The sequence below is a fragment of the Python bivittatus genome, unplaced genomic scaffold (genome assembly GCF_059951505.1).
Source record: "Python bivittatus isolate LINGU-HERP-01145 unplaced genomic scaffold, Pbiv_v1 ctg000560_np1212, whole genome shotgun sequence".
NCBI classification, from domain to species: Eukaryota; Metazoa; Chordata; class Lepidosauria; order Squamata; family Pythonidae; genus Python; species Python bivittatus.
In genome coordinates this window covers 1,276,166-1,297,059 of record NW_028277083.1, presented here as the reverse complement: position 1 = coordinate 1,297,059, position 20,894 = coordinate 1,276,166, and the positions used below count along the sequence as shown (strand labels likewise).

The following is a 20,894-nucleotide window of genomic DNA, read 5'->3' as shown; positions in this document are numbered from 1 at the left end:
TCACCCCCAAGACTACAGACTCCGTATTTTGGTCCCTTCCCTTGATTTCTCTCCAGGATAAGATGGAAGATAAAAACAGAAGAGCCCTTGTCTGTAGGGGAGTGGCCAAATTAAAGAAATCTTGGTTGATTCATCCAGTGAAGCTGGTTCCCTGGGCAAAAGGTGAATTGCTTAGAACCTGCATGCAGTGAAGATGAAGCACTTGAGAGAAAAGAAACCCTCAAGTTGTTTTTGGAGGGTGTGGGGGGCACCTCTGTTGCAGCAAATCCTACTATAGGAAAGCCTAGAGTGGTGTTTTTCAACCTTGGCCACCTTAAGGGGGGTGGACTTCAACTCCCAGAATTCCCCAGCTAGGGGAGTTGAGTCTACCCATCTTAAAGTTGCCAGGTTTGAAAGACACTGGGCTAGAGAAGCACCAAAGCATTGCCCCCCAAAGGCCATGCTTGCCTCCTGGTTGTGCCATTTGACCACTTTTGCTGCCCCCCTTTTGTTTCCCCCCTGCCCCCCAGCAGTCAGTCGACACTGAATGTCCTGGGTGCTTCCTCCCCTGCCCTCAAAGTCTGGTTTTGCACTTCTGCAATCCATGAAGTCCCTCTTGAGTGGGTGACCTTGGAGAAGAGTGACGCTGTTTTGGCCACAGAAAGATCCACACTTGGAAAATGGGGATGCAGTCCAGATCGGATTGCAGCTTCCCTCTTCCCTGTCCATCCCCAGGTATGGTTGGACAGCGTTTTCCAGTCCATGTTTTGGCTGTGCATGATGTTGCATGTAGTCCAACACATTTACAGGAGCACCGGTTGGAGAAGGTGGTGGCGGTGGGGCTATCAAATAGTCCTGTTTCTTTCACATAGGGAGGGAAAGCGATATTTTAATTGCTACCCAAGTCCAGTGTCCTTTTCCCCCCCATCCCCCATTGGCTGTTTTGGCAGGTAAACCTAAAGCATGGATGTTTCCTTTCTTTCCCCACCCCTTGTTTGCAATTCAGTCTTTGCAGCATTGTCAAAATGACAGCCTGCTGGTCTCCATTCCTGCCCATCTCAGAATAAATCTCTGATAATCGTCTTGTGACTCAAAGGTATTGGACATCTGCCTGCAAAGACTGTCACCTGGGACCAACCTGGTCGCTGTGAACAAGTTCCTTTGACTTTCAAAGCATGTCTGGCACAATGGGTCTCCAGAAGGAGGGTGCTGTGTGTGCACCGTGGGGCAAGGCATGTAGGTAAATCGAAACTTGTTTAGGGGACAGAAGGACACGCTATTTTAGTTAAAGAAAAGCGTGCAAGAGAAAATGGACTCCCGCGCCTGTTGTCGTCATCCAGAGCACCATTCCCAACGAGCTGCTGGAGAAGACCACATCGTTCCCTCCAAATGTTTGTGACGGCCATTCTCATGATCCTCTGTCAGTGGCCATTCTGGCTGGGGATGATGGGATGTCAGACCAGCACACTTAGAGAGCAGATCCTACAGCAAGATGGCTTGCAACTTCACAACTGGCCTTGCATCGAGGTGTACCACCCGGGGACCTTCCCGTAAATCTCCACCCCGCCACTGATATTTTAAATCAGCTCTAGAAGCATTGAGAAGTTGATTGGTGACACTAGCAGCAGCCCTTTCTACATCTGCTTTGCCTCTGTGCCTGGTGAAAAATTTCAGTTTTTCTCCCCTTGTCCCGTGAAGTATATTTTTTGAGCGGGACGCAGCAGGGGGGCTTCCAGAATGCTTCTGTGGTCTAGAGACAACAAAGGAACCTCTGCTGTTTGGATATGGATAGGATTTAATGGACCCCTGCGTGCCACAAACAAAATGGAAACTTTTAAATAATTTACTATTTATTTGGTTTTTTTCTTTTTTTCCTGCTGACTTTGGAAATCTCCTTCCTTCCTTTCGTTGTGCACTTTTAAAGTTCGGATTATTGCAACATTTAACCTGAATTCCATAGGAAAACAGAGAGGGGGGAGGAAAAAAAATACAACATCACTTGATTATATGTAAAATAATAATAATAATAATAATATTATTATTAATAATAATAATAATAATAATAATAATAATAATAATAATAAAAAAGACAGATTCTTTACCCATAAGAAGAATTAATAACTTAATTGTTATTGCACTGGCTACAATTCAGTAGTGGTTTTGGTTTTCATTTTGTGTAGCAAGGATGTCCTAGGACAGTGTTCCTCAACCTTGCCAACTTTAAGACGTGTGGACTTCAACTCCCAGAATTCCCCAGCCAGCAAGGCTGGCTGGGGAATTCTGGGAGTTGAAGTCCACACGTCTTAAAGTTGACAAGGTTGAGGAACACTGTCCTAGGGGACCAGAATAAAGCTGGCAAGGCATGAAGTGGGCAGGGAAGGAAAATAAGGGTTGGGGCAAAACTGAAAGTCAACAGTAAATATTGTTAAGCTTCCACATAGAATCTAAGAATACATCACTCCATTGAGTATCTGATGCGAATGCAAACGTGAAATAAGAATCGATTCACCCTCTTATGGGGGAGCCTGATCCAGCTAAAGTTGGCAGGGTTAGGGTCTCTCTCAAGGATTCCGGTGCAAAAGTGGGCGCAACGGGGCAAATTCAGTGGTTTCGGGACTGGGTTGTGGTTGGAGCAACAAGGGTTGGGTTCGTGGCGCTCAGCGCCTCCCGTTGACCTCCCTGGGGCCGTAGTCATGACTGGAATGGCTGGGTTGGCTTTCTGCAAAAATAGGTGCCCGATGGAGAGTTTCCCTGTGAATATTTCTGGGTGCGTGAGTGTGGCTGCGTGTGATGTGTGTTTTCTTCGCTTTTTAAAAATTTCTCAAATACATGATTTTCTATTTATAGTAACTGCTGATATACAGAACAATATACAACTCACTTCCTCCTGGTCACTTCCAATTCCTGTGACAACTTTTCGTGCAATAATAAAAGGTGCCCTTTCGAAAAAAGTCAGAAAAGATGTTTTTAAACCGATCGGTTGCCTTTAAAAAAGATAAAATAAAGGTCTGAAACCCAAATCAAGGTGTTCGAGGCCACGCTGGGTGAAGGGGAAGGGGAGAAAGAGGGAAGGAAAAGAAAAAATTGGAACAGCTTCTCCTTGTGCTGTGTAGAAAGGAAGTCCACTTCCTTCCTGTTACCCCTGAACCACTTGGGACGGCTTTGAAGACCAGCTTGAGCTTCTCTTGGACTTCGGTTCCTTTTAAAAACAACAGCAAGACCTTCACAGCGCTGAGAGAGAGAAAGAGCGAGGAGAACCAAGGGTTTGGGGGTAAGCATCAGCCGTGGAGAGGGTGGCTTTCCAACCTGTTCTCCTCTTCAAAGCCACGTGTGGTGGCAAAGCCCTTTGAGTTCGCCAAAGACCACCCCCCTTGGAAGCTATACTGGCTCGTCCACAACGTCTTCTGTGGTTGGGGTCGCTGGAACCAGTCCGTGCTGCGGGAGGGGACTCCGGGGCCCCCCGAGTTCTTCTCGGTTTGGTTCGGAGGGGTGGCAGGGGGTTTGCAAAGGGTCTGTTTTCTGCAGTTCCACCCCGACAGGCGGGGGGTCCGCAGAGGCCTCTGCAGCCGGGCGGCTCTCCGAGAGGCGTTCGCAGGGCTCGCTCGCGGAACGGGGGTCCGAGGGCTCGAAGGAGAAACTCGGGATGGTTAAATGCTCTCCTCGGCAGGCCGGTGGGGCCCAGCGGTCCGCCTTGCAGGCCAGTTCTCCTGGCTGGCTCTCGGCCAGCTCCGAGGAGTCCCTGTAAGCAGTGGATTCGCAGGACGGCGTCCTCCTCCTCAGCAGGCTGTTCTCAGAGGCTTTGGTGCGCGTCGAGGCGCTGCTTTCTTCCTCCATGGGAGGATCGATAGAGATGCACGGCGGGCTCATTTTTTTCTTCCTCCGGATGCCGTGGAGGTACTCGGACTCCGGCTGGATCTGGAGGGGCAGCCTCCTCCTTTCGGGCGCCTCTGCGCAGCCGCGGTCCCCGCGGTCGACCAAGGGGCAGATCTCAATGGAGTGCCGCCGCTGGTCGTCCGCCCACGTTGGCTTGGCCAAGAAACCCCGCGTGTCCACGCTGTAGAACTTCTTCAGGTCCTTCTCCTTGCCGTTCCCCGTCGTCAAGCTGGTTGTGCTGCAGTTCTTGAAGGGGACGGGCGATGGCGCCGGGGAGGCGAAAGGAGAGTCTGAGCAGTCCCTGCCACCCAGCCGTGCCCCCCAGTCCCTGGCAGAGCTATTGATGTGGCTGACCTCTTCGTCCGCCAGGTCGGAGGACTCAAAGAGGGGGCTGTCAGGGATGCTGCTGTGGCTGGTCCGCCTGCTGGAGGTGCTGTGCTGGCCGAAGGTGTGCCTGTGGGTGTGGATGCTTGAAGGATGGGGAGACGATGCGTGGGGAAGAGGAGGAGTGCCTGGAAGGGATGTGGGCGCTGGGTGAAGCAGAGGTGGCCCTAAGATGCTGTGAGACAGCTGCTTTTTCAGTGGTGGGTTTTCACGCACCTCAGCCTGGGCACCCAGCTTAGACTCCACATTTGAGCCGTCCAATGAGTCCCTTTGAACGGCCTCCTGCAATACAAAGAGGGGAGGAAAATAAGCATTTCCAGCCCAAGAAGGCCGTGCGCATCCAAGAATGGGTCCATGTTTCAAGAAGGTTTGGATTCATGGTCCTTTATTCTCTGTGGGCTCCTTCCTAAAGAGGGAGATGACATGGAGATCTCTGGCGCACATCAAGCACCGGTGGGAGAGTAGAAATTGAGCTGGACCTTCCCTGGGAAACGCCACTTTCGTGGAAGTTCCCTCCCAGCAACCTCTTACCAACCTCCAGGCAACTGCAGAGAAGCTGTTCCAACTCTCTGCCCCTTTGAATATGCAGACCTCTATCTGCAGGGGGTGAGAGTTTCATGGTGTTACCGTCTCCTCTGACTTGGAAGAGCCAGAGGCTGAGGGGCCTGATCCAGCAGTTCTGCCTCGGGGGCCAGGAAGCAGTCTACCGCCTGAGGCTCGGTTGACTCCGCAGGAGCAGGGTGGGAGTAAGTGAGGAGGGGACTGTTCCAGGCAGAGCACGTAGCCCGAGGAAGCATCAGGAGCATCTGAGAGCCAAGCGGAAGCAACTCCGACTCGTTTCATTTCTATCTCTGAACTTTGAGCGTCTTCCTGTGCTGTCTCTGCTCTACAGCCCAGGGCTCCCCTCGGCCTCCTGGCTTCCTGGCCCTGAAGACCTACCCCATCCCTGTCCATGGGGCATCCAGCCCCTTTCTGCCCCCCTGCCTGAGAGAATCCAAGACCAGGAAGGCTGACCTGTCTGCACAGCTGTCTGCTGAAACTGGGGATGCGAGGGGCAGGGTGAGGGGGTAGAAGCTTCCTTGGGGCTCCCATGCTGTGGCTAGGAGGGGGCGTTGCTGGACGGAAGGCCACCTGTGGTATCCTCAGAGATGAAGAAGTGACCACTGGCTGGGAACGGATTGACGTGACGGATCCTGGAAGAGCAAGGAAGGATGTTATTCCTCAGAAAAGGCTCTCTCTTTTTCATTCAGAGCTGAACAAAGGTCTGATCAGAGCTCCTCTTTTCCTCCGGTGTCCATTTTTGGCCTCCTCCTCCTCCTCCAGATAGGAGGTTCCCATCTCGCCAGACAGAACATGTGCACTTTGGTGGAAAACATCAAACTGTTATTTCCACAGTTTTTCTGCTCAAAACAATTGTATCCTCTTTTATCCTCAAAACCGATGCAGCCCTTGATGTACTTACTTTTGAAGTTCACACAGAATGCAACCAATGTTGGCTGGCAGAACTCAGCAGCGCCAAGTCCTAACGCCTTACCTCTGGGCGACTTGTAGGAGTAGGCTTCTAGCTCTGCTTCGTGGAGCGGGAAGGGAGGCTTGGCGGGCATCACGGGGCGGAACATGTAGCTGTCATTCGGTAACGAGTGCATCCTTGCCACCGAGATCTTGCGAAGCGTCAGAAGGTTCTGGGGCTCCCTGATGCCAACAGCGGCAGCAGCTCCCTGAAAGCCAGGGAGAAAAGAGGCTGGATTTAGGGGAAATTGGGAACCTGCAGCCCTTGAGCAGAGTTCAAGCCCTCTTCCCCGACTTGTAGCCCCTGAATGCATGGCAGATGTTGCATTAAGCAGTGGTTGTGCATGTATGTAGGTGGGTTGGACAATTGCTCTGTGGCACACCCAACATGAGACTCCCATTTCTGTTGATGGGGACACCACAGAACTACCAAGATTAAGGGGCTGCTAAGGTTATAGGGGGATAAGCAACAAACATCAAGCAGTCACATCTGGATTTTTAGCCCTGAGAACTGGTGGTGCACCTGCTTCCCTAGCCCACGCCTGTCCTAATGCTTCCCCAAACCCTCCTTTTTTCCTGCTAGCCTTAGTTTAAACTCCAGTCCCCCCTTCTACTTGGAGTGAAAGATGGGCAGCTTCAAAGCCACTAAGAACTGAACTTGGTTTTGTGAAGCTTCTCAAGGAGTTTCACCTACCCCTAAATCAATTTTTTTTCAGCTTTCAAAGCATATCCATTAGCTGAGAGAACCCCACATTTGCTCACTCCAACTGAATTCCTGTGAGAATTCAAGGGGGTCATTGTCAGTCATTGTCCACTTAAGGAGCCTCAAGAATTAGCCCCTCGGTTGCTCAAAAGTACAAACCAGGGCCCCAGGATAAAACTGCCCCATAAGGGAAGGTCTCCATTTCCCCCAAAGGTTAGGGGGAGAATTCCATGGAACAGTCACACACCCAGCGCATTGCTTTGTGGATCTGGGTGAGAACTTGGTTTCTTGAAACAACACAATGAACAAAGCCAGAAGCAGAGAAGTTGTAGCACACCAACTATGTGTTGGGGAAGGAGGACTAGTTATTGTGATTAGGAATGTGAAAATTGCAAAAAACCTGATTTTTAAAAAGTTTTTTCTTTGACGACCCTTTGAAATAGACATGTCCCTCTTTTGATATGACAATAATCGCTATTCTAATTAGATATTTCTAATTCTCAGTCTTGCCCAGGTTTAGTCGGGTCATTCTGCCCCTGATTTTCCTTCCTAGTTAATAACCATCTGCTTGGGACATGCCCTGGCTGTTCATCCACCATCTTCTGCAGCCTTCCAGGATATTGTTGGTGTCAGTTTCCCCCTGCCAATATCCCCTCCGCTTTCTCACTTGAAGCTAATTGAGCCTTGCCTTGCAGATGGGGACAACCAGAGGAGATTGGGGAGATTCCCACTCCTGGATGTTTTCAGAAGGGTTGAGTTGTACTTCATAACAAGCATATTTTCTCCTCTCCAGGGGATAAGGAGGCCAAGAAGAGGATGCAAGGAGCAAACTGTTGTGAGACGTGGGTATAGTCTGCTAAAGGATCCAAGTATAATTTGCAGGAGGTGGAGAACATGGGATGAGGAACATCCCTGTCTGTTGAAGTGCAAGAAAGTTGGGGCAATCAAATGCAAGGATCTTCTCCCAACGTCTTTCATTTTGCTATGCAGCGTGCTCCTGTTAGATGCTCTGGTGGCTGCAGGTCCGTTCCTTTAAGGGGATGAGGTCAACTCTTGCAGAAGAAGAGAAGTCCTGGGTTGAAGCTATTTTTAAGCTGCTCAGAATTCTGGTGGCAGGTGAAATATGAACAGGCCAAGATGAACCCTAGCAGTAGCAGCATCTTGGGGTTCAGAGGCAGTTTTGCTCTGCAAGCCAGTGGCAGAGCAGAATGCTAGCAGATGTGCCAAGGAGCAGTGGCAATAATGCACTCATTTTGGGCGTCATAAGGAGCCTTTGGAGTGACTTGGCAGTGAAAGTGCCACTGAAGCTTGCAGCAGTAAAGGAAAGTTATTATACATCATCTGCCTGCAATTGAGGTCTGGTCCTGAGGGCTTACAAGTGTATGTAAATGGGGAGGGCGAGAGAAGTAGAAATGATATTGGACGCGAAAAGGGTTTCTGCCTCTGGTGCTTTATGCGGGTGTCCGGGGAGGCGAATACAGCACCTGATAACATTGTTCAGGCCAGACAAAACCTTTTCCAGACTGTGCATAATTAAGCCATCAAAGTCATTAATGCAAGGTTAGTCATGTCCATTGGCCTGGATGCCTTCTGGGGTCTGGAGATGCTTAGAAGGCAGGAAGAGAGCCAAGGAAGTGGGGGGCTTCTTCGTGCCTGCAAGGGGAATGGGGGCAAGGCTGCGGGGACCTGTGCTCCCCACTGCTGGTTAGGAGCCGAAACTAAACATCAGCTATACCCCTGCGTATGCTTCCTCAAATGTCAGCCCCGCCACTTTGCATTTAATTCAAGAGAAGCCTCTCAGGGTGAGGTGTGAATATGAACGCTCCGTACTTCTTTCAAAAATATGAGATGGGGTCACAGGTGCTGCCCCCCAAAACCACTTCTCCTTTTCATCTGCCACTTTCATCATCATCTTCCTGAGGTCCCAGGGTCTACAAGTGAGTCTTCTATGAATTCTTAGTTTTGCTCACTCTTACATCAAGGGTCAGACAAGCAAGCTGCCATCAACACCGAAGGCCAGCCTTCCCCAACCTGCTGCCTACCCCACCTCTCTGCCTGGGAAATCTGGGAACTGTAGTTTGGTGAGGCTGCTGGAGACCCTTGGTGGCTCTGAGGACTCTCCTGGCAAGAGTTTGAGAGAAGAGGCTGGCAATGAAACCTGGGGAGGGGGCAGGACAAATGGTGCCACACGGATGACGCCACCGCTTAGCTGCACATCACGGAAGCGAGATGGGGGAAGGACGCAGAAGCCACGGCACGTCACCTCCTCGGCTTCTCCACTCGGGGGATTGTGGGAGGGAGTCGGGAGATGGCGGTGAGGAGAAGAGTGGAAGGACGTGAGCTTCGCCAAGGAATCTTCCCCGCCCTCCAGCAGGTCAAAGTCAGGCATGCTTAGAGACCACGGAGTCTCCTTCAGGGATGAAATGGAGGAGACAAAATTGCATCAGTGGGTGGAAGCAAAATACTTCCTAGGATCTTCCCCAAAGCTGCCGGGGGCCGGTTCAAGAAAGGGGTCTGCGGGCTCCATGCAAAGAGCTGCAGAAACAAGGCGAACCACGCCAAGCTCCAGCAGAACAGGCTGGGGGTTAGAGTGTCTGCTCCATTGTTCATCAGTGGTAGCATTTCTACCCCTCCCAAAAAGAGTGGCTAGTGTGAGATCAGTGCCCGCCTGCAGACTGAGTCTGAAAGGGAAGGAGCAAAACCAGGCCCCACTTATTACACCAGCCCTCCCACTGCTGTGTCCTGGATCTGCCTCTCCCCCCATATGTTGGACACCTGGATACGCTCCCCCCCACCCCCAGTGCTCCATGGACGGCAGGAGCTGATGCCATGAAGAGCGCGCTGGCAGGGTGGCCAGCAAAACACTTTTCTGGATGAGTGAAATTGCAGAAAGGTTCTTTAGCTCGACTTGATTAAAACTCAGCAGGTTCCCAAGGAGAGCACACAGACATGATCCCAAAGAGGCCCATCCCCCTTCTTTTTCAGGCCTGGGGAAGGAGGCCTTTTCAGCCCTAGCTTTTTACCATGGCTTGATGCTTCATCAGCAGGGGTGACCCCCCCTTGGACGGGGTCTGTCTCCCATCCAGGGTTCTTTCAGGTGTGCTGACCCCTCTGGACATCTCCAGCTCAATTTCAGCGTCCATCTCAGCATCCTCCTTCGCCTCTTTGTTGCTCTCCTCTAAGTGCTTCATCAGGACGGCCACCACGACGTTCACCAGGACGAACTGGGCGATGAGGACGAAGGTGACGAAGTAAACAGGGGAGATGACAGGCAGGTAGCTGAGGCAATGCTTGTCATCCCGGTGGCACTCCCGAAGAGTGTCCTGGAAGAGGGACATCAGAGCAAGCTTACTTCAGGTGGCCGGGTCAACTGGGGAGAAATCTCAATGTCCTCCCAAGGTTTCTCCCAAGTATTTGGCATTGAGAGATCAACAAACACCGAGTTTCACTGAGCAACAATGGAACTAAAAGCCAGTCTGTCCTGCAGTGGCCAACCAGCTCTCTCTGAGAGCTAATATGGGTGAAATGGGTGCAAAGGCTTTCCCCAAACTCATAGCAACTTCAGTGCCATCTCTATGGACTTATGGCCAATGGTGAGTGGCCAATCTCCTATATGGATTTCTCTAATCCCCTTTCAAGGTATGCAAACGTGTGGCCATCATTAAAAGTGGAGACCAGAGGTTCCACAGGTTAATTCTACCTTTCTTTTCCTCAAAATTGGCTCGCCTGTTGATTTCACCAAGTCACCACCAAGAAGATGTTGATGAGGGACGATTTTTCCTTCTCCCAATGATACATATTTTTTATGCATCACTTTGGCGTATGTCTTCCCTATTCTGGTCTTGGCTGGCTTTTATTCTAGGCAAATAATACATGAAACTGAGGGAGCACAGTGGTCTTGAGTCTTCTGTCCCTGCTTGGGCATGGTTGGACATGAATGCCGTAGTCAATCCAAACTATATCTCAGAGTGACGTCTAAAGTCAACCCAAAGTACAGCCATGGGTAAGCAAGCTGTGTTGGGACAGGGATGTGGAGGCCTTACCTTCATGATCCCATTCCAGTTGTCCCCAGTTGATACCCTAAAGAGGGTGAGGAAGGCCATCCCGAAGTTGTTGAAAGTAGCATGCCGGCTTAGGCCTTCACAAGGATTTTCCTCACTGCAGTCTACAAATGTGCAAGGAAGAGTCCACTCTTAATTACAAGCTTGGAGCAAGCCAAGGATGGCTTGGAGAACCTTAACAAATGGGCTACCTAAGTGTTCCATCATCTGACCCCCAACAGCCCATCACTTTCCAAAGAGTCCTATAAAATTCTGTTTTCTGAATAACACCTTGCCGTTTCTTCTTCATTTGCTTCCCTGGAATTGAGTCTGACCTTCCCCTGCTTCTCTGGAGCTACCCACCAGCCTCTGGCATCCCCCTTGCCTTCAGTCTTGGGACAGGGCAACCTGGTCACTGGTGGGGAACTTAGTTGAGCTGGACAATGGAGAGGCTGGGTTTCCCTCCTCATCTTATGCAAGCCGTTGGAACCTTTGGCTAGGACCTTCCCTTTCATTGGGCACATGGCATTCTCTGGGAAGTCTGGCTGGCATATCAACAGGGTCACCAAGCAACAGAAAAAGGAGAAGATGAGGATGACTCACCTAACTTCCCAAATAATTCCACCCCCAGGGCAGCGTAGATGAAAAAAAGGAGCATAAATAGCAGACCGAGGTTCCCCACCTAGAAAAGGAGATTGTCAAACAAAGTCAGAGGCAAGATGAGATCATAGTAGGATTTCTATCTTGGTTAGGTGGGATTTTCTGCCTTACCAAGAACTAATGCAGCCTTCCGCAACCTGGTATCCCCTGGGTAGCTAGGGGTGATGGGCAATGTCACAGTCAAACATGCCTGGAGGACAACAGTCTACAGGGGGAATGAAGGTGTCTTTCCATCTTGCACCCAACATTTGTGAAACTGGGCTGGGTCTACAAAGAAGGAACTTTGCCCACTGGGCATTTTCTGAGGGTTAGACATTGGCATTGATCTGTTCCAGTCAGCTGATGGAGTACTCCAGCTTGGCTGCAGCACCAAAGGGTATTCCCAGAGCTTAGGATGGCAAAGTGAGCCCTGGAGAAGTTGGTGTAAAGTGCTGAGGGCAGATGGGGGGGGGGACCCCTTCCATGGGTTCTTCCTAATGCAGCGTTCCCTGCAGGGTGCAACGTGGGACTGGCTGTTCCCCTGTGCCCCCACCCTGTGCCCTGCCCCTCACTCCCCCCCATCCCAGATGGCTCTTCCCGACCACAACCTGGTATCCCCTGGCCAGTGGGCATTATCCTGTCATAAGTATTGGTCGGCTCTTACTCGGTGCCCCGCAGACCGCTGAGTGGAAGCAGGCATGGCCCTTCTCCTGCTGGAAACCTTCCACCACTTGATGCAAGGACAGCGTGACAATGTGAGGGTTTAACAAGGGCACAAGGCACTTCAGGACACAGCGGTGTCTCTGCTAAGAGAGAGAACTCAGATGCCAAATTCCAGGGGAATCTGCCTGGGGTGCAGTGGGGCCCCTGTTGCATTTGTACAAAAAGACTTCAGACTCCTAGGACGGGAAAACAACGCCCTGTGCATAGATTCACTTGCTTTCAGGCTGGGGATGGGTGAGCCCACCTTGTGGGAAAGCCTACATTCATGTCAGAAGCCCTCCGAGAACTGCTTGTCGAGGGTCCCTCAGATCTGCCACCCTGCCACAAGTGCTTAGGGGAGAGAAGGTGATGCGATGCCAGCTTGCCCCCTGGCTGCTTGGGTGCAGGAGGCAGGCCAAGAGGAGGATGCTGGTCTCCAGCTGGGTTTTCAGCATACGTGAAAATGCTTGCAGTAAATTTACGCGGAAGCTTTGCAGCTGATCCTGTAAGCAGCCTCGCAGAAATGCTGATTTTCCCAGGCTAGTGCCTGAGCAGTTAACCTTTGGGAAAATCTCATTTCCCAGGAGATCCTAGGCTGCTCTTCCCCAGCACGGGGCTACGGGGCAGGCCAGATGCGGAGGGAGGCTTTGTCCAAAAAAGGGAAAGAGGGGTGATTAGTTGGGTGAGAATTGGTGGAGGGGGGGAGGCTCAGAGATCGTAGAATTCTGATTTACTGAGCCATTGAATGTTTATCTTTTTTTGGAGGGGGAAGAGAGACTCAGCAAATTTGCACATCCCTGTCCCACATATGCTCTTCTTCGAGCGCTGCACGTAGGCAGCCTGCAAATATATTCCAGAAAGAGGGCAGAGTTTCTCTTGCCTGTTTTTGTTCCCAGGCGCTCCTTCCAATGTCATTCTCAATTTGACCATTCCAGCTTTCGGTCCAGGCTTAAGTTGAGTCCCCTTTCCCCCAGACCTCTTTTTCTGATGATGTAAAATCCAGATCCTCTTCCTGCCCTCTCCGCTAATGGCATTTGCGTGTGTGAGGCCTTGCCTGGCTGAGATTTGCGAAGGTGTGTCTGAGAGCATCTTCTGAAAAGCATTTCTCTGGCTGTGAGCTTTGCATCGTCCCCCGCTGCAGACGTTTAGAGCCTCAGGGAGACTTTTCCATGATGGCTCCCCTCTGCTCCAGAGGCGTGGAACAGGGTGGAAAGGGGATCCCGTATTTCATGCCACAAGAACATCTGTCCTGTGGCGTCCCAGGGACAAAAATGGGGGGCGACCTTGGTCTGTCTTTTATGGATGTGGGTGCAGTAAAAGAAGCCTGCTTTGGAAAGGCTTTAGGGGTTGGGGACTCAAACTCATCAACTCATTATCTCAAGCGCTGTGTTCAAAAACAAAAAGAAAAACAAGAAAATAACACTTTTTGCTGCTGGAAATATTGTCCTCACGGCAGGTTGGGAAATGATCCTTGAAAATATCCCTGTGGGCATGTAATTTTTTTTTCTCTTGGGGGTGAAACAAAAATTAACTTTTTTGTAAAGCCTGAAGCATGGGAGTTGGAAATATATCAGGTCATAGGAGGAGGAGGAGGAGGAAAAGAAGAAGAGGAAGAGGAGGAGGAGGAGGAGTCTGTACTGGGGAAAATTGGCTGTGGATAATAGCCCCAATGGTTTATGTTTGGGATATCAGAAAGACGCTTCCCAGAAGTTTGAAAAAGGATGAGAGAGAAATCCCTACTTGATGCTTGAAAGAGAGAGGAAAATTAACATTGGCACAGGCATTAGACATCCACGGAGGCGGTTTGCATGTTCGTCAGGCTCCCGCTAGGCCTGAAGTGGCTGCGGGGTATCACTGTTTGCTGATTCCTGCATTAACTTCCTCGGACTTTAGTGAAGCACAAGGAACATCCGAAGTTTGATACTTTCTTGGAATCTGAGCCCTCCAATTCAGAACATCCTTATTCTTCAAGAAACAAGGTTTCTTTTTTTAAAAAATGGATTTTACAGAACCCCGTTCTTTTCCCCTCCTAGAAATAAAAACCCAGATTCCCAGAAGAACGCTCCAAAGCTACGTTGCTCTGCGTAAGCAACTTTCCAGGTTTACCTGGGGGAGGGCTTGAACCACCGTGTCCAGCAATGCCCGCATCCCCGTGGCCATTTTCAGCAGCTTCAGCACTGGAAAGCAAAGGAAAGTGGAGTCTGTGAACAATGGAACCTCCATGTTCAGGGCCAGCGTACCTTCAAGTGTCTGGGATGGGCAGGGGTAAATGTGTCTGGCCAAAATCTGAAGGGGCTGCATGCAGAAAGTCTTTGGAATAAGGCCCAGAAGGGGGTGGCCATGAAGCCAAAAGCTCGGGGGCACGAATTCCACACCAGGTAGATATGCATAGGAGGGCAGGGGGAACGGTGCCACGACCCCGTGGTCTGCTCAGAAAGACCCTCACCCAGAGAAGCCCCTCTTCTCACCTCTAGCAATCCTGAGCACCCTCATGATGCGAATAATGGTGGGGTTGATGGGCAGCGCAGCATTCATTTCAATCTCCTCGAGAGTAATCCCCATGATCGACAGCAGGACAATGGCCAGATCCAGCTGGTTCCACCTAAGGGGGCAGCAGCAGGAAGAGGGAATGGAGCAGGGGTGCCCGCAGGGCGCGGTCCAAAAGTCGGTCGCAGCCTCGGGTTGAGTTGAGTGGGTGATGGATTGAAAATGTACGGGAGAAAGCCGAAGGAAGGTGAGGAAGATGGAGGCCGGGCTAAGTAGGGTTCGTTCTGCTGCGTGGAGGCTCTTTCCCTCTCCCCTGATTACAGAGCCCCTGGAAACGAGTCCTCATTAAGAGCTGGGACAAATAGGCAACCAGCTGCCTAAAATTCAACAAGGGCAGCAGGAAGGAACAGCCTGAGCCATTGGGAAGTGGGGCCGCTGCAGGAAAGGCCCCACGTCCAGGTATTCACCACCTCTAGGAGGCATCATCTCGTGCACCATGTTTGCTTGTCAGTTGACCAGCGAAGACGCTTCCTTTCCCACCAGGCTCTGCAAATGCTCAGGAGCTTCCTCAATCATTGTGTGTGTGTGTGGGTGTGCGTGCGTGCGTGCGCAACTGAAACTCTTGTTTTCAGACAGTTTTTGAGCAAACATTGACTCTGGGGCCTGCCGTTCCTCCTGGCCTGGCCCGCACTGTCTTGCGCTGGGCCTGCTGAGAAGCTGGAAACTCAAGACCCCACTCAGCCACAACTACAATGCCCATGCTGCTTCATCTGTGTGCAGGACGTGTGCAACTTTTTCTGGCTAAAGGCTATCCTTTTCCTTTTGGTGATGCCCTTGATCCTATTTCCCCCAAGCAATGGGTGGGACCAGGCCAAAAACTAAATTTTATTTAATTACTTTTATGTTTAGAGATTACTAGAAGAAGAAAAAAAAGGTTGCACGATGATTCTCCAGATGTGCATTTAATCATTCTCCTGGCCGATCATTGTAAACATGACAATTTGTGGATAGACTCAGTTACAGTGGTGATGAGGCCACTGTTGGAAGAGCAGAAGGACCAGGTTGGGGACAGATCATCATGGAAAAAATGTGTCTATGTGGTCACTAAGAGTTGACCACAATCTGATGGCACATCGTCATCGTCATCGTCATCATCATCGTTGTATTTATTGTGCACAACAACTAATCCAGCAGCCTGCAATGCTGCGACACCCTCCCCGCCCCGCAATAACCAGAACAAGCACAAAGGAACATCTCCGACCTGTCCTTGAAGAACCTCCGGAAGCCGAAGGCCACCAGCTTCAAGACGGCTTCAACCACAAAGACAGTAGTGAACATGTAGTTGCAGTATTTCAGGGCCTCGTCCAGAGACTGCAAGGAATCAAAGGGGGGGGGGGGTTGCCTGTTACGGTCTTGCCTCAGCCGAGCCGTGAGACAGGCTGCGGGGGCCCATCGAAGGTCATGCAGAAGACTCAGTTGTTGCCAGCAGAGCAGCTCTTCCATGGACTGCAGCCCGGCCACCTCCAGAGATGTGTTAGGACTACACTTCCCAAGATTCCCAGCCAAGAGTCCCCAAGACACACCTGAAAGGTGTAATCAAGCACAGCCTTCCCATGGCCCACTATTGCAGGCTTCAAAGGGGTGTTTGCATAACCTGCTAAACCAGGTCCATAAAAATGTAGCAATGTGTGGACCATGTGCTAAGCTGGGTCGGTTGTAACCTGGGTTAAGGATTTTTTGGGTATGTGTTTTGTGTTGTGTAAAGTCAGGCCATCTGGTTAGTCTGGGGTCTAGTATATTATCCAAATTCAGGGGAGGGAACCTTCTTAACCCAGGTCTGGAGTGTTGTGTGAATCCAGCAAAAGATCTTCCGTCCAGAACTTGTGTAGCCTAGTTTAGACCACAACACTGAAGGTGAGATGCATCTGTCTGAATCTGTTCAAGGATTTAGGAAGCACTTTTCCAAGCCTCAAAGCAGCACATAAATGAAAGTACAGACTACTCAGGCAACAGTCTTGGGAGGGGTTTCTAGAGATGTGCTTTTGGAACTGGACAGGGGGTTCTGTGATCTAACCTGCCCAAGGATGAGGAAAGCTACAAGGTTTGGACCCTAAGACAGAATCAGTGGGAGAAGATGCCATGTAGCGGAGACCATCTGTGACCTCAACCTCCCAGGCCCAGGCCCATCAGGATGCAGCCCCGCAGATTGGCCAGAGCGAGGACAAACTCATCTCTCTGTCTGTCTGGCAGATCCTGTGAGCCAAAAAGGCTGGTGAAAGTTTTCCCGCTGCTGGAAAAGTTTGCTCTTCATCATCAAGCCACACTTTTCCTGGCATCTCTGTAGCGTCGCTTAATGAATTAATGTATGGTGTCTCCAATAGCAGTTAGCAGATGGAAGCATGTAATGGGACCTATCAGGATCTGGGCGAATGCTCAGTTCCCCTGCCCCTTGTCATGGAAGTCCCACCCGGATCAATCCATGAATACCCTGTTGCCTTCTGAAGATGCTGCCAACCGAACTCGAGGCATTCAGCCCTGTCTGCCCCCAGCCCAGAGCGGTTCACCCTAGCTTGCCTCCGAATGGCCAGCTTGGGCACCAGTCCCGACCGTGAGCCCCACGGAGGCTACGGAGAGGCAAGAGACGCTGCCTGTACCTTGGGTTGGTCGAAGTGCTCCATCGACATAGTGATGACGTTGACTCCAATGATGAACGTGATGAAAAGGTCCAGATAGTGGCTGGTGCAGAGGGAATGGATGTATTTCCGAGCAGGCGAATAATCGGCGTAGTACGGCCGTCGCTGAGCTTCTGCAGAAAAACACCAATGGAGACTAATCAGCCTCACGCAGCCCCCGGCCTTTCCCAGTGCAAGCCATGCTGGCACGCAGACCATGCGAGTTCTGACCAATGGGCATGCAGTCAGCGGCTCTGTGGGTGGTGGGTTTTGTAGTCGGGGGCCCCCAAAGGCCCACTCAGGTGGGAGCGGCGTGATGCTCCTCTGTCCATGAAGGTGCAGAATTCTTGGAGGTGACGGGAAGGTTTCTCTTGCAAAGGCCTTCCGCTTGCCATGTTTGGAAGCCCAGGATCCCATTGTCTTAGACTCATGCCTTTTCAAAAAATATAATAATTCTATTTGGGTTTGGTTACTGTGGGGCCTTAAGCAAGCCGATTCTCAGATGGCTTCTTTGAAAAAAACAAAAAAGGGTGGAGAAGAGAAGTCACTGCTAATGAGAGCAGTCCACCACGGATCAGCCCCATTCTCCTTCGAATGTAAGGACAATAGCGCTTCCCCCGAGCTGGTCCCCTTCAGGGGTATTGGGGTTCAGTTCCCATAATTCATGGCCCTCTTGAGGATTATGGGAGGTGAGGTCTAAGACATCTCAAGGCACCAGATGGAGGAAACCTGGTGTAAGAATTGGAAAGTGGAAATCTAGCACCGAGTGGCTGTATTTCCTGGAGGCTCCCTGAAGCTCTCTAGATGAGGCGCTGCTACTAGTACTGTACTCTCGCTTGCTGCTGGCATTATCAGTATCGTACCACCACCGTACTGAATTCTGCACGTTATCCTCTGGCCCAGTGAGTATTTGATTCCGGGAGATGCAGCTGATCGTTAGGAAGAAAGACGGGGTGACTCAGAGTTCGCCTCCGAATTCCTCCGGGGGCCCACCTCGTCATTTGCAGCCCTCTGCTTCCTGCCCTCAACCTTTCTAATGCTTTCCAGCTGACATTACATTGCCCGCCGTTTTGCTGATGCAAGACCCCAGCCGATCTGAATCTACAAGCGGAACTAATCGCATCAAAAGGAACCAGATTGACTGGTAACCCTTCAGCTATTAATCCCTCCCTCCTCTGGATGGCTAAAAAGGACATTTAAATGTTCTCCTTTTTTTTTTCCAGCAGGGTTGCTGATGCTCCTCTTAGGCAAGCCATTTAGAAGGAACACAAAGCAAACAGTCCGTTTCCTTTCCTGCGTTCGAGCTTTCAGGATAATTGGCAAGAGTCCCATAAATCAGCTCTCGAAGCCGCAGGACGGGTAGCATGCAACGAGCAGGGCTAATCCTAGCAGCAGCGCATCTTGAAGCGAGGGGGTGAGTTTTGATCTTTAAAAAAGAAAGAAAAGTGGGGTTGGGGGGACAGTGGGGGGGAGGGACAGTGCTGCTGCAATAGCTCTGCTGGGCACCAGGTGAGGGCCAAAAGAAAGAAGAGCAAAAAGCGAAGGGCTGCTCCCCAGTAAAGGAGGACCAGCTACGACCATATTGGTTTTGTTGATGGAGCCTGATCAGCTTAGCATCTCGAGGAACTGGCTCATGGCAAAGGCGTTCTAGCTTGGGGAAGCCCTAGACTTCTCTCCTGGAGACCTTGGGTATTGCAAAGGATTCTGGAACTCAATCAGTCAGGGCCACTAACCAAGTCAGGACTCCACTGTATGTGTAACTCAAAGTTGGAAGCCTGGCAATCAAGCCCTGGTGCCAGAGCTCTTGCTCACTGCCAATGCCTTGCAGCAAATGTGTCAGATGAAACTCCGTGGTCAAAGAGTTTCATCTAGGTTGCAAGAACCATCTGCCTGGGCACTGTCTCAGGTAACTCAGAAGAGCCAACCGTGGGTCCATCAATCCCTATAAACCATCGCTCTTTGACCTTGGAAGTTCTACCTGATCCCAGACCTTGGGGGAAAGGGAAGTTCACTTGGAGCTCTCCGTGGTGCTGCAACTAATGGTCCATTTGTCCTATTAATGACCTTTAGGGCAGGACATCCTGCTCCATTTTCATCCCATGCTTGCTTCTAGCTCTTCTGATCCTCTGCTGTTGCTCAGATCTTGACCTCTCTCATTTGGATGAGCACATTAGCTTCTACCTTATCCAGTTCAACAACCACCCATACACTTCCTGGTTTTGAAGTACAACTACCTGAACTGTGGTTCTTGATGAGTCCTAGCATCAGGTCTGTTGGGGCTTACTCTTACCTTGTAGGTCCTGAGGTGGTGTCCTAAATTATACCTAATATTTCTCAGAGGAACAACCCTAATGGCCCCATCACTGGTCTTTTTAAAGAATGCCTTGATAAGCTCTCAAGAAGTTCCTCCAGGGTTCCCCAGAAGAGAGTCTGAAAGCCAACCTCCCCTGAGGTGATGTCCTGCAGATCTCTTGGATTACAATAGTGCTAGATGAGGATTAGGGGAATTGTAGCCCAGGATATCTGACAGGCACTGGCTTCAGCTGAACCATGTCACTCCAGGAGAGATACATGACAAAGTAGCGTTGATGACCTCCTTCTGACAAAGCAGTAGAGCACATAAACATAATACATAAGCTAAAGAAAAAGAACACCAGGGATCTTGGCTGATACCCCAAGTAGGTTGCCGAGGCAAGCAGAAGCGCTGGAATCATCCTCAGCATGTGAATAGAAGGAACATGCAGTTCCAGCTTGGGAACATGTTACATCGTAAGTACACCGACAACATAGGAAAAAGCATGACATACACCTCACACCGCATTCCATCATGCATGCAAAGTCCATTAGAAGAGATGCCAACTCATGCACTGCAGAAGGTGAATACACACAGTGGGGCATGTGCCAGGGGTGACATAAGCTATTTGGTGAACATAACTCCCCTCTTGATTATGGAGGTGTAGAACCAACGCACAGTCCCATTGAAGCCAATGCTTACACTGTTGCACAGACACATATGAAACAAGTTGGGACTACATGTCATTCTAAATACCCTTCAGTTTCCCTTTGCTTTGTTTGATGAAGCTTAAGGCTGGGTCAACAACCCAGGAGAGTCACGGCAGAAACTTGGGGTCAAGATTCCAGCTGGGAATCACACCCTCCTTTTCGGGCATAGAAAGCGTCCCTGTGATCAGAAGCTGCCAGGTCTATTCCCTCTCATTTGGTGGTGGAGAATATGGGCACACACCATGTGCAGACATATGCCCAAACCACACCAGATATTCTGTGTGCCATCAAGAAGAATATGAGAAATGTGGACCTGCTCCTATACCCCAGACAATCTTCCCAGAATTCAGAACATATAATAATAATAATAATAATAATAATAATAATAATAATAATAATAATCCTAAATGACAGAAAGGCAGATTCTAGTTGAACGTCAGGGAAAACAGTCCTAACAGGAAGAGCAGTTGGACAGTGGGACCCATGACTCAGAGAGATGGGCTCCATGGTGGTGGGATGTGTTGAAGCAGAGGCTGGACAACCACCTGCCCAGGACACTTTGATTTGGATGCGCACACTGTGTAGGGGGTTGGATCCTTCCAACGCTATGAGTGTTATTAACCTCTAAAAGCTGATTAATTTGGGAACTTGGATCCTGGGCTGGAAGCTCTCTATATTGGAAATGGGCTTCCACAAACGGGCATCGTGTTTCCTGCAACGCTTCTGCCCCAACCGGTGGCCATTCACAGACATGGTGCTGGCCAGAGACACACACCACTGAGCCACATGGAAGCTACAGAGCATCAGCCATGCATCAGATCTTTCTGAGTCTGCCATCTTCTTTTTGAACATACACGCATCGCCATATCGCCCCTTTGGAGGGGGGTGGTCATCGGAGAGAAA

At 50.5% G+C, this 20,894-nt stretch overlaps 1 protein-coding gene across 1 annotated transcript in view; it reads right to left on the bottom strand.

Annotated features, from left to right (window-relative positions):
• Nucleotides 1-2,290: 2,290 nt before the first annotated feature.
• CACNA1H (calcium voltage-gated channel subunit alpha1 H) overlaps nucleotides 2,291-20,894 on the bottom strand; it is an 83,524-nt gene continuing 64,920 nt past the window's right edge. Inside the window, exons 24-34 of the mRNA XM_088147908.1 lie at nucleotides 16,971-17,122; nucleotides 15,578-15,687; nucleotides 14,298-14,431; nucleotides 13,936-14,006; nucleotides 11,092-11,170; nucleotides 10,492-10,613; nucleotides 9,472-9,771; nucleotides 8,607-8,858; nucleotides 5,771-5,954; nucleotides 5,251-5,429; nucleotides 2,291-4,518 (exon numbers count right to left, since the gene is read on the bottom strand). Coding sequence (XP_088004034.1) covers nucleotides 3,358-4,518; nucleotides 5,251-5,429; nucleotides 5,771-5,954; nucleotides 8,607-8,858; nucleotides 9,472-9,771; nucleotides 10,492-10,613; nucleotides 11,092-11,170; nucleotides 13,936-14,006; nucleotides 14,298-14,431; nucleotides 15,578-15,687; nucleotides 16,971-17,122 — 2,744 coding nt within the window. The 3' untranslated portion in view covers nucleotides 2,291-3,357. The remainder of the gene's footprint in view (nucleotides 4,519-5,250; nucleotides 5,430-5,770; nucleotides 5,955-8,606; nucleotides 8,859-9,471; nucleotides 9,772-10,491; nucleotides 10,614-11,091; nucleotides 11,171-13,935; nucleotides 14,007-14,297; nucleotides 14,432-15,577; nucleotides 15,688-16,970; nucleotides 17,123-20,894) is intronic.